Below are 16,040 nucleotides of genomic sequence, written 5' to 3'. Positions count from 1 at the left end.
CACGAATGACAGCCACGCTGCCCTTTCTTTGATGTTCACCTTTGTGATACATTCATCCCAAGTTCAAGTGCCCGAATCTGGAGACGTTTAAACGTTCCTACTTACATCTTCTGAAGAGACAAAGCAGGAAGAGCCATGACTATATGTTGGAAACATTCACTGTCTGTATCTAATGCTTTAACAAACTGTTCAATCAAACCCAGTTTGATATGGACTGGAGCGAAAAGTGTTTTTCTCGACTGACAATTGCATCATTCAAAACCTTTTGCATACCGGTTTGCAGATTCTCACGATGGTCCTCTCCTTGTGGTTCCGGTGCCTTTCTTGTAGCCAGTGCCCCACATACAACGAGAGCAGGGGCGCTTTGTAAATGCTCTATGTTGGCCTAGCAGCGAAACAACCATTTTCAAGTCCACTCATATTATTCAGCTATGCTCCTGGTATTTTAGTAGGTTAATCACAGTCTTCTTGTCATTACGCTCTTCTCGTAAATATACAGGAAAATGACCTACTGGAACAGGTGTTAAAACATTTCCATTGTGTAGTGTAACACACTTCAAACTGCGTTTTAAACTGTCTACAAATAAACACCAATCATCTGGATTGTACAATGTAATCCCTAATACCAGGAGAAGACCTGTGACATTATGGCAACACAAATATCTATTTTCTTCTATGAAATATGAAAGAATGGTCTCATTCCGCTTTCATTAATATGTTCGTTGTTGTGGTGGTCTTCAGTCCGGAGACTGGTTTGATGCAGCTCTCCATGCTACTCTATCCTGTGCAAGCTTCTTCATCTCCCAGTACCTGCTGCAACCTACGTCCTTCTGAATCTGCTTAGTGTATTCATCTCTTGGTCTACCTCTACGATTTTTACCCTCCACGCTGCCCTCCAGTACTAAATTGGTGATCCCTTGATGCCTCAGAACATGTCCTAACAACCGATCCCTTCTTCTAGTCAAGTTGTGCCACAAACTACTCCCCAATTCTATTCAATACCTCCTCATTAGTTATGTGATCTACCCATCTAATCTTCAGCATTCTTCTGTAGCACCACATTTCGAAAGCTTCTATTCTCTTCTTGTCTAAACTATTTATCGTCCATGTTTCACTTCCATACATGGCTATACTCCATACAAATACTTTCACAAACGACTTCCTGACACTTAAATCAATACTCGATGTTAACAAATTTCTCTTCTTCAGAAACGCTTTCCTTGCCATTGCCAGTCTACATTTAATATCCTCTCTACTTCGACCATCGTCAGTTATTTCGCTCCCCAAATAGCAAAACTCCTTTACTACTTTAAGTGTCTCATTTCCTAACCTAATTCCCTCAGCATCACCCGACTTAATTCGACTACCTTCCATTATCCTCGTTTTGCTTTTGTTGATGTTCATCTTATACGTTCTTTCATGACACTGTCCATTCCGTTCAACTGCTCTTCCAAGTCCTTTGCTGTCTCTGACAGAATTACAATGTCATCGGCGAACCTCAAAGTTTTTATTTCTTCTCCATGGATTTTAATATTTACTTTTCTTTCGTTTCCTTTACTGCTTGCTCAATATACAGATTGAATAGCATCGGGGAGTGGCTACAACCCTGTCTCACTCCCTTCCCAACCACTGCTTCCCTTTCATGTCCCTCGACTCTTATAACTGCCATCTGCCTTCTGTACAAAATGTAAATACCCTTTCGCTCCCTGTATTTTACCGCTGCCACCTTCAGAATTTGAAAGAGAGTATTCCAGTCAACATTGTCAAAAGCTTTCTCTAAGTCTACAAATGCTAGAAACGAAGGTTTGCCTTTACTTAATCTTTCTTCTAAGATAAGTCGTAAGGTCAGTATTGCCTCACTTGTTCCAACATTTCTACGGAATCCAAACTGATCTTCCCCGAGGTCAGCTTCTACCAGTTTTTCCAATCGTTTGTAAAGAATTCGCGTTAGTATTTTGCAGCTGTGACTTATTAAACTGATAGTTCGGTAATTTTCACATCTGTCAACACCTGCTTTCTTTGGGATTGGAATTATTATATTCTTCTTGAAATCTGAGGGAATTTCGCCTGTCTCATACATCTTGCTCACCAAATGGTAGAGTTTTGTCAGGACTGGCTCTCCCAAGGCTGTCAGTAGTTCTAATGGAATGTTGTCTACTCCCGGGGCCTTGTTTCGACTTAGGTGTTTTAGTGCTCTGTCAAACTCTTCACGCAGTATCATATCTCCCATTTCATCTTCATCTACCTCCTCTTCCATTTCCATAATATTTTCCTCAAGAACGTCGCCCCTCTATAGACCTTCTATATACTCCTTCTTTGCTTAGAACTGGGTTTCCATCTGAGCTCTTGATATTCATGCAAGTGTCATTAATATGACACTTTTAGAATACCACTCAGTCCACGTTTTTCTTGCAGTCTAGAGATTAACACTTCAGTTGCAAATTTGGAGAGACCATCACACACAGAGTCGTTCAGCTCCGACTGGTTAAGCTGATGAGAGATTGAGGATTGTGAGGGATTAGTCACTTTCCTCACCTGTCTCTGGATTTTTGTCGCTATGCGCATCTGTAGATAGAGTAAATCCTATAAAAACTGGATGTAGTAGCTCATCAGTGTGCATATTAGGTCTTATTGCTGAGAGGATGTTATGGTCGTTTTTCGTACCAGCTGCCTTAGTATTAGCGATACAAAAACAGCAGTGATTTGTGTGATCCGGTGGTTCTCATGAGGACATGGGGTTCTGATAGGTGAAACCTTAGTCTTCCCTTTCGTCCAATCACGCAGCATTTACTCATAGTTGTGACGTGCAGTATGTGGGGCCAGTGGTTTGTCTTGCTCGCCAAGAGTAAGTCATAGTATGTTTTATACCCTTGCCCCACAAATGATATTATATTGCGTCCTTGACGAATATTAGTGTAGCATCCACAAATGTAAAAGAAACTGTCTCGATGTTTATTACATTGGCGTTTGGTCGTAGCTATGATGAAATGACATCACATCTGAAAGGAAGAAAGACAATTACAAAACTGTCAATAACATAAACATATAGATAATTAATCAAACCGAAAATAGCTGGAATGGAAAAGTTCGAATTTCACGAAAACCAAAGCAAGGAGAGCAAAACCGATCTCGGATTTGAAATTAGCAGATCAAAAACATTAAGAATCAGTAAGAAATTGTCATGTAGTTGAGAGTTCGAAAAAATTTGTTGACCAGTGTTAGCTGCGACAAATTATATTTTCAGTGGGAATGCCACAGGACATGCAATCTGGTATAGTTAGTATTTGAACTTTCCACGGATCATATTTGCGATCTCTCGCTGTGATGTGGAGCTAATCATTTTACAGTTATACTCTTTCAATGAAAAACAGGGCAACATGTCGACCATTCACGTGAATATCATTTACATTAACTTTAAGCTTACTTTATGGTGAACATACAGTGATCTGTTTTAACTATGTGTTTAAGCAGTCACACACACACACACACACACACACACACACACACACACACACATTCTTTACATGATAACACATTCAGAAATTCTACTATGTAGTAAAAGGAGTTCCCCAGGAGATGCGAGCTCAGTTTTTATTTGAAACTGATTTTATTGTCTAGTAGCTGTTACACCTGTCAATTTCGCATATGCAGACTCGACGCATTTAGAAAAATGTTGACCAACGTTAATAACCTGGTATAAAATTTTGTGATTCGTGTCTAGAGTAAATTTATAAATTAAAAGTATTCAATATTTCTACGAGGGTCAACAAGAATAAGGCGGGAATAAATAGTGACTGTGAGAATATTTAAACGTCTTACCTGTTATTCCATCTGCTATTATGTAGAATGTAATCGTAATGTCTATACATTCATCTAAGGAAAAATTAAACATATAAATGTGTCCATTATAGTAAGTAACAAAACAAAAATTGCAAATTACAAATGTCTATTTACAGATTAAATATGTGCTGTTCATACTTATTCTACATAATTTGCCGTCTGCCAGTGAACTGTTAGCGTTCTCGTTCTTTTTACTTGAAGCTTCACTTTTTTCATGTTCATCGTAATTTGCATTTCGTTCACACATCTTCTACGAGTACCCCTGCAAAATAAAATTAGTATCAGTCTAATTTTCTTCCAGGCGAATATGGAAAACATCAGAGAACTGAAAAACAACTTGGAGTCACGAAAATCGGAAAATATCGCCAATTTTTCGTCTGCACTGGTAACAGCATTTGACATATTACAGAGGGTAAGTGTAGAAAACATTGCATCTAACTACTTGCTTCGTTATTTGCAATTATCTCAGTTTACTTTCACTAGATTACCTGTATGTGGCACTACACTAATTACTGTTACAGTAGTTGTGGATAATATTATTTGAAATAGTTGAAAAATGTTAATTCACAAGAAATGTCTATTGAGATTTTATGAAACTGCTGGTAACTACGAGGTCTCCTATTTGTTTTATAAGTATAGAACTCTGTTTGTGTGGCAGTTGGTCACGCCGTTATGAATAGTGCTTCACGCGCTGTGTGTAAACATGCGCACGCCACGCTGAGGCGGTCAGTCTTGGTTTGGCAGCCGTCGAGAATGGAGCTTCTGTAGGATGTTACCGCCAAGTGCGAATTGCGCGCAGTTATTCGGGTTTTGAACGCAAAGGGCACTGCGCCGATTGAAATCCATCGCCAATTGACGGAAGTGTATGGTGAGTCGTGCGTGGATGTCAAAAATGTTCGTAACTGGTGTAGAGAGTTTTCAGCTGGTCGGACCGAAATTCACGACGAACAAATGAGCGGGAGACCGTCAATTTCTGAGGAGACAGTGTTGTAGGTTGAACAAAGCATGTGTGAAGATCGGCGGATCACCCTGGATGATATCTGCACATTGGTTCCTGAGGTTTCCCGAAGTATCGTTCACAGAATTTGTTGTGGCGTAACAAGCTAGCTACGCCACACTGAGAAGTAGCCGAAAGGGCACGCGTCAACTCACGCCGTCTTGCGTTAAGTCTGAAACAGGATACGTGATGAAAGCTATAAAGAAAAGAACGGAGCTTCTCGTATACTTAACTTTAATTTCTTGTTGTACATTGCTCTTGATAATACAAGTGAGACTCTCTCCAGATGTGTTTAATGCGCCTTGCTAGGTCGTAGCCATGGACTTAGCTGAAGGCTATTCTAACTGTCTCTCGGCAATTGAGAGAAAGGCTTCGTACGTGTAGTCGCTAGCAATGTCGTCCGTACAACTGGGGCGAGTGCTAGTCAGTCTCTCGAGACCTGCCTTGTGGTGGCGCTCGGTCTGCGATCCTGACAGTGGCGACACGCGGGTCCGACATGTACTAATGGACCGCGGCCGATTTAAGCTACCACGTAGCAAGTGTGGTGTTTGGCGGTGACACCACATTCCTCCCCCGCAAATCGGCGGACGGCCGTGTGATAAGGCTTCCGCCCGCCGTGGGGAGGACCCCATGTTGACGTATGCGATGGGGTGGGGAGCCTAACAACAGGCGAGGCTGTGCCACCCGCACCCTGCCATTCGGTCCGAGGGGAGCTAGGAAACGCCTGAAAACCTAGTCCAGGGTGCACGTCAACATGCGGTGTATGCGCCCGTAATGAGACAGGAGGGGCCGAAGGGTCGACCTCCATTGCGTCGGGGGATCCGACGCGCGATGACGACATCTGGGCCGGAGCGGGCAAGAGTTCCATGGCGGAGGACAGCTGGTCACGGGGAGCGATCGGCGGCGCGCGACCCAGGGAGGCGCTGGGCTGCTGCAGGGAAGCGTCCACTGCGGGCGGCGCCGGCGGGAGAACAGGCGGCGGCGGCGGCGGCGGCGGCAGCGGCGCGTCGCCATGGGGCAAAATGGAAGGCATCGTCGGTAACACCTGGGGATGAGGCGAGCCAGTAGATGGGTCCCCAGGGCGCTGACCGGACGGCACCGTCGCTGAAAGCAGACGGGGAGCGGCAGAACCCGTGCGACGACAGAGGCGCAGCTGGTTGAGATGCCGACGCACCTCACCAGAGGCCCCCAAAACCAAATACATCGCGCGGCCGAGGCAGCGAAGAATGCGCCCTGCGAGCCAACGCCGTGAACCGCGATAGTTGCGATAGAATACAACGTCGCCTGGAGCACAAGCAGGAGTCTGCCGCTGCACATGAACCTGATGCGGCGGATGCAGCAAAGACATCAAGGTTCGATGAGGACGACCGTGGAGCAACTCAGCCGGCGAGCGACCATCGCAGGGCTGAGAACGATACGAGGACAAAAAGAGCAACAATGCGTCCTCCCGAGAATGCGACTCTTTGAACTTCAACATCTGTGACTTGAAAGTCCGGACCAATCGTTCAGCGGCACCGTTTGACTGAGGCGAAAACGGCGCGGACGTCAGATGTTGAATACCACTGGCCTTGCAGAATGACTGAAATTCTGCGGACATGAATTGTGGGCCATTGTCGGAAACAATAGTCTGCGGAAGACCTTCAATGCAAAAGATAGCAGACAACGCTTGGATGGTGGCAGATGACGTCGTGGAAGACATCCGGACAACAAAAGGAAAATTACTGAAAGAATCGACCACAACCAACCATCGAGCATTCCAGAATGGACCAGCAAAAGCTATGTGCAAGCGTTGCCAAGGGGAAGTGGCTTGTGGCCATGCAAAGAATTTCCGCGGAGGGGCGGAATGTTGTTCGGCACACGCCATGCAAGAAGAGCACATATTCGTAATCGCAGCATCGATTCCAAACCAAGTACAGTGCTGACGAGCAAGTTGTTTCGTTCGCACTATACCCCAATGTCCTTGGTGAAGAAGCCGTAAGACAGAGGACTGTAACGAACGTGGGACCACGACTCTGGACTGATCATTATCAGAAGGCAACAACAAAACACCACGTCGTACAAAAAGGCTCTCCTTGTGAGCAAAAAATCGGCGAACTAACGGATCCTCGATCCGTGACTTCGACAAGGGCCATTGCGTAGCAACAAAACGCAAAACAGTAGCAAGGACAGGGTCAGCAGCTGTGGCTGTAGCTACACGACGAAAATCAATCGGAAACGATTCGACCACGTCATCGGTTTCCGAGTCAATGAACATGCAAGCAAGTTCGGAAGAATCGAATGCTTTATCCTCAGCAACAGGCAAACGGGACAACGCACCAGCATTTCCGTGCTGAGCAGTGGACCGATACAAGATATTGTAGCGGTACTGCGAGAGGAAAATAGACCAGCGAATGAATTTCTGCGCTGTACGTGGAGGTACAGGCTTGTGCGGATGCAAAAGCGATGTCAAAGGTTTGTGGTCTGTGATGATTGTAAAGTGACGACCATACAAGAAATCATGAAACTTAGTAACACCAAACACGAGAGCCAAAGCTTCTTTCTCTATTTGTGAATAATTGCGTTGCGCAGACGAGAGCAATTTTGACGCAAAAGCAATAGGGCGATCATGCGATCCATCTTTGTGCGCAAGCACAGCACCGATCCCGAAATCCGATGCATCTACCATCAACAAAAGGGGTTTCTGGGGATCGAATGGCGTAAGCAAGTATTTGAAAGCAACGCCGATTTCAACTGGCGAAAGGCGCGTTCGCATTCCGTCGTCCAGACGAACGGAACACCTTTACGGCGTAAGCGATGAAGCGGAGCTGAAATGGAAGAGGCATTGCGCAGAAAGCGATGATAATAGTTAATTTTTCCCAACACACTCTGTAGCTGCTTCACATTCTGTGGCGAAGGCAAGTCCTGTATGGCACGGAGGTGCTCTGGACTCGGATGTATGCCTTGGGCATTGATTACATGTCCCAAATATGGTAAGTCACGAGCAAAAAACACACATTTGTCCTTCCGCAAGCGAAGACCATTTTGTCCCAAGACCTGAAATAATGTGCGTAGGTTGGCTAAATGTTCTGTCTTTCCGGAGATCACAATATCGTCCAGATAGTTCGCAGCAGTAGGGACCGACGCACAAACAGTTTGTAAATATTGCTGAAACAATGCAGGGGCGGATGCACACCCGAATGGCAGTCTTTTGAATCGGTACAATCCAAGATGCGTGTTAACCACCAATACGCGCTGGGATTCTTCGCCCACCGGTATTTGCAAGTACGCATCTGCTAGGTCCAACTTGGAAAAATATTTAACCGGGCACAGTTTATCAAAAAGATCTTCCGGGCTGGGCAAAGGATAAGTAGCAGTCACAAGTTGTTGATTCACAGTTGCCTTGAAGTCCACGCAAAGTCTCAATTTTCCGGAAGGTTTTTTCAAAATTACTAAGGGTGATGCCCAGAGAGAAGCCTGCACACGTTCAATTACACCTTGCGATTCTAAATCGTTTAATGTTCTGGCGACCTCATCACGCAATGCGTGGGGAACATTGCGCGCCCTGAAAAATTTCGGTTGCGCGTTTACTTTCAGTTCCAAATGAGCTGCATAGTTCTTAGCGCAACCAAGGCCCGGTGCAAAAATGTCTGCAAATTCGTCACATAGACTAGAAACACTGGCTGAAGGCACAGTCCGATTCACGGATAGGACCTGATTGACGATAGACAAGTTAAACAATTGAAATAAATCTAAACCAAACAAGTTCACTGCCGAAGAAGAACGAAGAACGTAAAAAGACACAAGTTTTGTTTGTCCCTTGTATGTTGCAAGAAGGCTGCACTGTCCTAACACAGGGATATTCTGTCCTGAATAACTCGTGAGCTGAACATTTGCGGCACGCAATGGCGGTGCGCCCAGTTGTTTGTACGTGGCGAGATTGAGCAATGAAACTGCAGCTCCGGTATCGAGCTGGAACGGTATCACTTGTCCGGCAAAGTCCAAATCTACAAAAAGTTTATTGTCCTGCTGACGACAAGAGCGACTGTTTTGTGCAACGTGAACATACACTGGTACAGAATCATGTGCGACGTGACGGGAGTTGCGTCGACGTCGACGCACACTTTTCGTGGGACGAACACAGTCACTGTTAGCGAGAGGAACACTGGGCGGAGTGGCACTAACTACATGAATGTCCTTGGGCGAAGGGTTCCCGAGCCTGTGTGTCCTTGATTCGATTCCGGCGCGAAGCAAAGGGCCTGGAATGGTTGTGAGTGTCTGATCTAAGCTTTTTCTGGCAAACACTTTGAACATGCCCTTTCTTATTACAGAAAAAGCAAATAGCTTGGCGTGACGGGCAATTCTCACGCGAATGTCTAGTTGCACACCGCGGGCATGATTTCACTGCATTTGCTTGCTTGCGCAGGACACGTGGCTGCGCGGACGTGCGCAAGGGCAGGTTAGCGTTCCGTGCAGCGGGCCCGGCGGGCCGGTTAATGTGACACACGGCTGGCGAAGTTGCAAATGATTACTGAGCAAAGTCAAGTGTGTCTTGCCTATCCAATATGTCTATCACTTGTTGAAGGGAGGGATTAGCTAGTTTCAAAATCTGTTCCCATATGCGAACATCAGAAACGTTCTGTGCTATTGCATCACGCACCATAGTATCTGAATAAGGGAGTCCACAGTCACATTCAAATGCACAATCCCTAGTAAGTCCTTGCAAAGTTGCAACCCACTCCCTATGAGTCTGACCGGCCGTACGTTTTGTACGAAAGAACGTATACCGTTTTGCAATGACATTAACTGTTTCTTTGAAATAGGCATCTAACGCTGACAAAATTTCTTCGTAGGACAGAGTTGCTACGTCGCGTCGGGGAAACAATTTCACTATCACACGGTAGGTGGACACACCTACACACGAAAGCAAAAACGGCTGCCGCTCATTACCTTGAATTCTGTAGGCGGCGAGATGAAATCCAAATTGTCGGGACCATTCCGGCCATGTCTCGTTGGCCGCCTCGTAGGGCCTAAATTGAGGTGCAACAGCATGGTGTGGCTGCGGTAGCGACGAAGCGGCGGCGGCCGCATCGTTTTGCAGCGCACGTTGACCCTGGACGAGCTGTCCAAGGGCATCCAATAACGCCTGCGTCTGCTGATTCTGCAAGCGATAAAATTCGGACAGTACATCTGGAGAATGTGGTGAAGCCATGACACAAGCAAATCAGTGCAAATTAGAAAGAACACGTTTACACTCGTCGCCAAACTGTTGTGGCGTAACAAGCTAGCTACGCCACACTGAGAAGTAGCCGAAAGGGCACGCGTCAACTCACGCCGTCTTGCGTTAAGTCTGAAACAGGATACGTGATGAAAGCTATAAAGAAAAGAACGGAGCTTCTCGTATACTTAACTTTAATTTCTTGTTGTACATTGCTCTTGATAATACAAGTGAGACTCTCTCCAGATGTGGTTAATGCGCCTTGCTAGGTCGTAGCCATGGACTTAGCTGAAGGCTATTCTAACTGTCTCTCGGCAATTGAGAGAAAGGCTTCGTACGTGTAGTCGCTAGCAATGTCGTCCGTACAACTGGGGTGAGTGCTAGTCAGTCTCTTGAGACCTGCCTTGTGGTGGCGCTCGGTCTGCGATCCAGACAGTGGCGACACGCGGGTCCGACATGTACTAATGGACCGCGGCCGATTTAAGCTACCACCTAGCAAGTGTGGTGTCTGGCGGTGACACCACAGAATTTTAACGGAACCATTGAACTACCGGAAGGTGTGCGCAAGATGGGTGCCATGCATGCTGACTGAGGACCACATGCGGCAACGAGTTGATGCTTCCCGCGCATTTATTTACCGCCTTGCAGCCGGCCGGAAAGCGATTCAGCTCCGACGACGAGGTGAAAGAAGAGGTTCATAACTTTCTGAACAGCATGGCGGCGAACTGGTATGACATGGGCATACAAAAACTGCCACAGTGTCTACAAAAATGCATCGACAGAGATGGTGATTATGTCGAAAAATAGCTATCGTTCAAGCTGTAAACTGACTTAAACCATTGTAGAAATAAAAAGGTCTTTGGGCTTATAAAAAATGTAGAGCTTACTTTTGGGGCCGGCCGTTGTGGACGAGCGCTTCTAGGCGCTTCAGTCTGGAAACGCGCGACCGCTACGGTCGCAGGTTCGAATCCTGCCTCGGGCATGGATGTGTGTGATGTCCTTAGGTTAGTTAAGTTTAAGTAGTTGTAAGTTCTACGGGACTGATGACCTCCGATGTTGAGTCCCATAGTGCTCAGAGCCATAGAACTTACCTTTGGGATTACACTCGTATACAGGGAAACCGAAAACAGTTACGTGACCACAGTGAAAATTGATGTCTGAAGTTTATAGACTAGCTTCCATTCTAGGAGAAAAGTTTTAGAACCGTAAGAAGTGGAAGATAGCTCAAAGACTCAAGAAGCTCAAATATACAGTCTGCGCCCCTATGTTAGCTGGAAATGGGGCAACCATAGATATGTTGCGCAATAAACACTGCTCACAACGGTACTGAATGTCAACTAGTGGCGTTGCAGGTGCTCGACGCGGTAAGGAAAGTACATAAACGGAGCAGACGAACTGGGAATCATTCTAGCGACGACATGGGCCTAAAATGAGGAAACCCCTGAAAAGGTGCCGATTATTATGCCCTGGCTTCTAGGAACGAGCGTCTTGGAAATGGCGAAGCCACTGTGATGAGCATCTGTGGTTGAAAGATGTTGAGACCACGAGTGCGGCTAAGGTTTCTGGACGTCGACGCCTCATCACAGAACGGGATACTTGGAGGCTTGACCGCTCTCTATAGCAGCCTGTGGCGGATCTGACGACAGTTTACAGTTCTGGTGCGTGTACAAGTGTTTCGGAGCACATCGTTAGCGCACATGTGTGAACAAGATACTCTGCAGCAGACAACCCCAATATGCTCCTATCTTGACCCAGCTACGCCGTTAATCACGATTGTAGTGGGCACGGGAGCGTCAAGACTGGACCTCGGATCAATGCTGACGTGTCACCTCATCGGATGAATCAAGTTTCTCATTAGACCGGATCGACGGTTGTGTCCAGATACACCGTCATCCAGGCTAATTGCTGCTCGAAACATGTACCACGTCATAGAGGTTGGTCGATGAACGTGTGCAGCACGAAGGACACAGGATACTGGAGGCAATATTGTCGTATGGTGGACGTTCACATGGGTTTCCATGAAACCTGTGGCACTAACTGAATGCACTATGTCGCCCGTGGACTACGTGAACGTCATTGGAGACTACTTGCATTCCTTCGATCTTGATATCTTCCCCGACAGCGATGATACCTTCCACTAAAATAACTGTCTGTGTCACAAGACCAAAGTAGTGCTACAGTGATTTGAGGGGCGCGGTAGTGAATTAATTTTGATGTCTTTGGACCACATTAGCTTGTCTGAACCAGCTGGAACACACCTGGAACGCTATCGGCACCTCTCCACACCCGCAAACTACTAGCCCGTAAGTTACGGTGACTAAGTGAACTGAGCATAGATTTCTGGAGCCACATACCTCCGCAAGCGGAATCGCCGGTCATAATGCTTTGGCTCATCAGTGTATAGCATCCGTGTCATCCAGTGGAAGCAAATATGGTGGCAACAGTGTCTACTGGTGATTTGGATGTGTGACCACAAACAGCAGAAAGAGCGCTGATAATATACGCCGTTGAGGGCATCGTAATGTATCGCCTGAAGTCAGAAAACTTAATTAACGTGTTACGAGCCCAAGTAGCAGACTGAGCTCCCGAAACAGGTGGCAGCCTTTAAGTAAGGAACCACGGTCATGCAACGAGATAACAGCGAGGGCTGGGCCAGCTACCGCGACTTGCATCCGCGCCGTGACCACGCCGTGGGTTTAAAGCACACGCTACTACATCGTGTCGGCCACATAGAACGAGAGCATTTGAAACGACGACCCCCTGCGTGCGGTGGTAGTTCCGGAGAAATCCGCAATCGTGGCCCGCGTTCCACGCCCTGTCTCTGTCCCCCCCCCCCTCCCTCCCACCCTTTGTTTGTCCTCCTCTTTCTCTTTCTCCTTTCCGTTCTCCGTGTCCATTTTCTCCCGCCGCCCCATCCGCACCATCTCCCTCTCCCCCTTTCTCTGATTTTGTGTCTTGTTTAAAGTTATTGCAAATTCAGATTCTGTAGTAGAATTCTAATCACAAGCCAACAATTCATGAATATAACTTCCTGTTTTCTGTGAAAATCTTCTGCGAGGGAGAAAACAAAACACCACATTGTTGCATATACAATTTATGTTTAAAAATTTGTATCGTGAGAGAAAACACACTTGGGAGAAACAATTTGTATAATTGTTTAAATGCTCCGCTAACATATACACATACAGGGTGAAGAACAATTCGCGCACTCGGACTTCGCGGCGCGGTTCCTCACATGCCAGTAATACAAAAATGTGTATCTCAAAATTTAGTCCTGCCCATGTTTCCGGCAGTAAATAGACGCTGAAGATTGGCAGTCTAGCAACACTGTAATAACATGTTCGGTAACTACCTCCGTCAGGATACAGCAGCAGTGCTGTCCAGTTGGTGCATGCAGGAGATCGAGGGTTCGATTCTGGATCGAGACGAATTTGTTTTTGTTTGCCAACTTCATTCTGTCAAATCATACTGCAGTATATACCGTTTCTTAAGCCACATGTGTCCGACATTTACATTGTTCATGTTTGGAAATTGCACATTGATAGCCCTACTTGCGACGTAAGGTCATAACGAAATGTAATGGGTGGGACCAATGGGGGAGAGTAAACAGAAAACAGGCATGGAGTCTAGTAGATGAAGTGGTGAACAATTCGTGTTCACGACTTGCAGAAGGCTTCTTTAAAAGCTGACCAGTGACAACGATTGTATTTCCACTTCTCTGTTCGTGGTATGTAAGTACAAATGTTTAGTAGAAGACTCACTGAAATAGGCGTAAGGTGATTAAGACACCAGATGCCGTACCATGCAAATAAAAAGATACATCCCTCGACCCAGAATCGAACCCTGGACCTCCTGTATGTTCACTCAAAATGCCATCCACTGCACAGCACTGATACTAGACGCTGCCAGAGGTAGTTAGGTTACATATAATTACAATGTTGCGAGACTGCCCAGCTTTAACCTCTGTTTACTGCCGGAAATATGCGCAGGACGAACATTTTTGTATTGCAAGCACTTGAGAGATTGCGCTACAGTATCAGAGTGCGCGAATTTATTTTTCTTCACCATATGTGTGTGTGTGTGTGTGTGTGTGTGTGTGTGTGTGTGTGTGTGTGTGTGTAGCATACGTTCATCCAAACATTTACTAGAATAAAATGTAAAAATTTGAAGTAAATCGGTCGAGTATTTTTGAGATTTTTGGTAACAATGTTTCCTCTTTATGTCTTTATGTAATACATATATATTCATATGTTAAAAGGTATATGAATATGAAAGATACATGAATATTAAAGATATACGAGTGATCATAAGAGTATCGTGTAAAATTTTAAGTAAATCTGTCAAGAACTTCTAGAAATTTTTAGTAACAACGTTTTCCCTTTATATATTACTATTTATTTATGTATTGCAAATATTTAAAAACGGGTAGCTAAAAACACGTGCATATTCGAATGCAAAATTATGGTAAAATTTCACGTCAATCGACTGGCTTCTGTACGAGTTTTCCAGGCACAAATATACACACGCTGATATATTATATATAAAGATTTTGGTGTACCCATCACTACCAGCTTGTTATATTATGTTTTATTATAATAGCATGTAATGTAATCTGAACTCTGTAAACTAAAAATCGATATTTACGGACATTCAGGACGACATTTAAGCATAGACTGTTTAAGCTGCTGCATAAGATCTCACACCATAAAAATTTTAAAAAAAGTGAAGCACATACAACAGGAGGAGGAAACGAAATGAACTTTGCATCGTGAAAAACGTATGCGATGTTATTTCAGCGGTTACAGTACCAAGGCAGTTAATAGACACACGTGCGGTATATGGACTTGTCCAGTTGAAAAATGGCAACGATACTGTTATATGAATGGTAACAAATGTGGACGCAGTATGTGCGTGACGTAATGGTGTGCTGTCAGAGTTCCCTCAAATACTACCAGCCGTTACCCGAAGTAGTACACGACGGCTTCACACACTACGACGGCAGGGATATCACCGTTGTGCCTCTCCAAAACATTCGAAGCATTGGATCAATCCCCCAGGTCGCCGCCAGACTCACCAACAATGGTCATCCGCGGCAGTGCAGCACCGCGGTTCGTCGCTGAACACAACGCGAACGTCTTTCATCAGCAGTCCCTGCATTGCGGTCGTGGCACCATTCCAACTGCAGCTGTTTGTGTTGTATTATAATGGCAACCTACTTATGGGACAGCTATTCCCTAGTCCGGTTCCTGCTGGTCTCTGAGTAACGGTGCGGGGTAGCTAAGAATATTGCAGTGAGTATATTACTTGTACCCAAATGGCAGACACGGATGTTAAGGGGCTACGATGTGCGGCGATCCTTCCCTGTGGAGTCAGACGTGGTCAACCTGAACTCGACTACGCTCATGTTCCCATGCATTCCAACGTAGGGCTATGTCACATCCGTACGCCTCACAGATCTGGATATTGCACGATTTGACCAGCCAGACAATTGGAGACGCACAATGGGGCCCCCTTCATATTTTGTCGGGTGCGGATAACGCTGCCTCACTTTGGTACGCGGCATTCCGTGTCCTTCACAGAGATCATTCGTCTCACGTTGTTAACGCCCCGTACATGCCCTGTCAGGCCTGGTAACAACATTATACACGAACAACACTAGAGCCCTCTGGAGGCTGTTGTACCTGAGAACTGCAACTCAAATCATGTACATACCCCTCTGACGTTCGAAGTAACATTGAATCCAACCATATTTTTTGGGTGCTTCATTTGCTATTTTTTCTACTACTACTGTTATTATTATTTCTCGGGCGGCGTATTATAGGACCCATCATCGTGACGCGACTGTTCCACATATCCTTATCTGTGATGAATATGAAACTGTTGCCGTCTTATTGGGAAGTCTGTGTTGTTATGTGTAACTGTCGCCTCAGGCTCCGGGGCGCTCCAGCTTGGCGCAGCTGAGAGAGCTTACTTAAAAAGAGGAATAATGGAGAATAGCTTAATTCAAAA

General features: G+C 45.6%; 1 protein-coding gene across 1 annotated transcript in view; it reads left to right on the top strand.

Moving 5' to 3' along the window:
* LOC126259958 (voltage-dependent calcium channel subunit alpha-2/delta-3) overlaps window positions 1–16,040 on the top strand; it is a 941,077-nt gene that overhangs the window by 593,372 nt on the left and 331,665 nt on the right. The window contains exon 7 of the mRNA XM_049957069.1: window positions 4,142–4,252. Coding sequence (XP_049813026.1) covers window positions 4,142–4,252 — 111 coding nt within the window. The remainder of the gene's footprint in view (window positions 1–4,141; window positions 4,253–16,040) is intronic.

The sequence above is a fragment of the Schistocerca nitens genome, chromosome 5 (genome assembly GCF_023898315.1).
Source record: "Schistocerca nitens isolate TAMUIC-IGC-003100 chromosome 5, iqSchNite1.1, whole genome shotgun sequence".
NCBI lineage: Eukaryota > Metazoa > Arthropoda > Insecta > Orthoptera > Acrididae > Schistocerca > Schistocerca nitens.
This window is presented reverse-complemented; position numbering and strand designations above follow the sequence as displayed.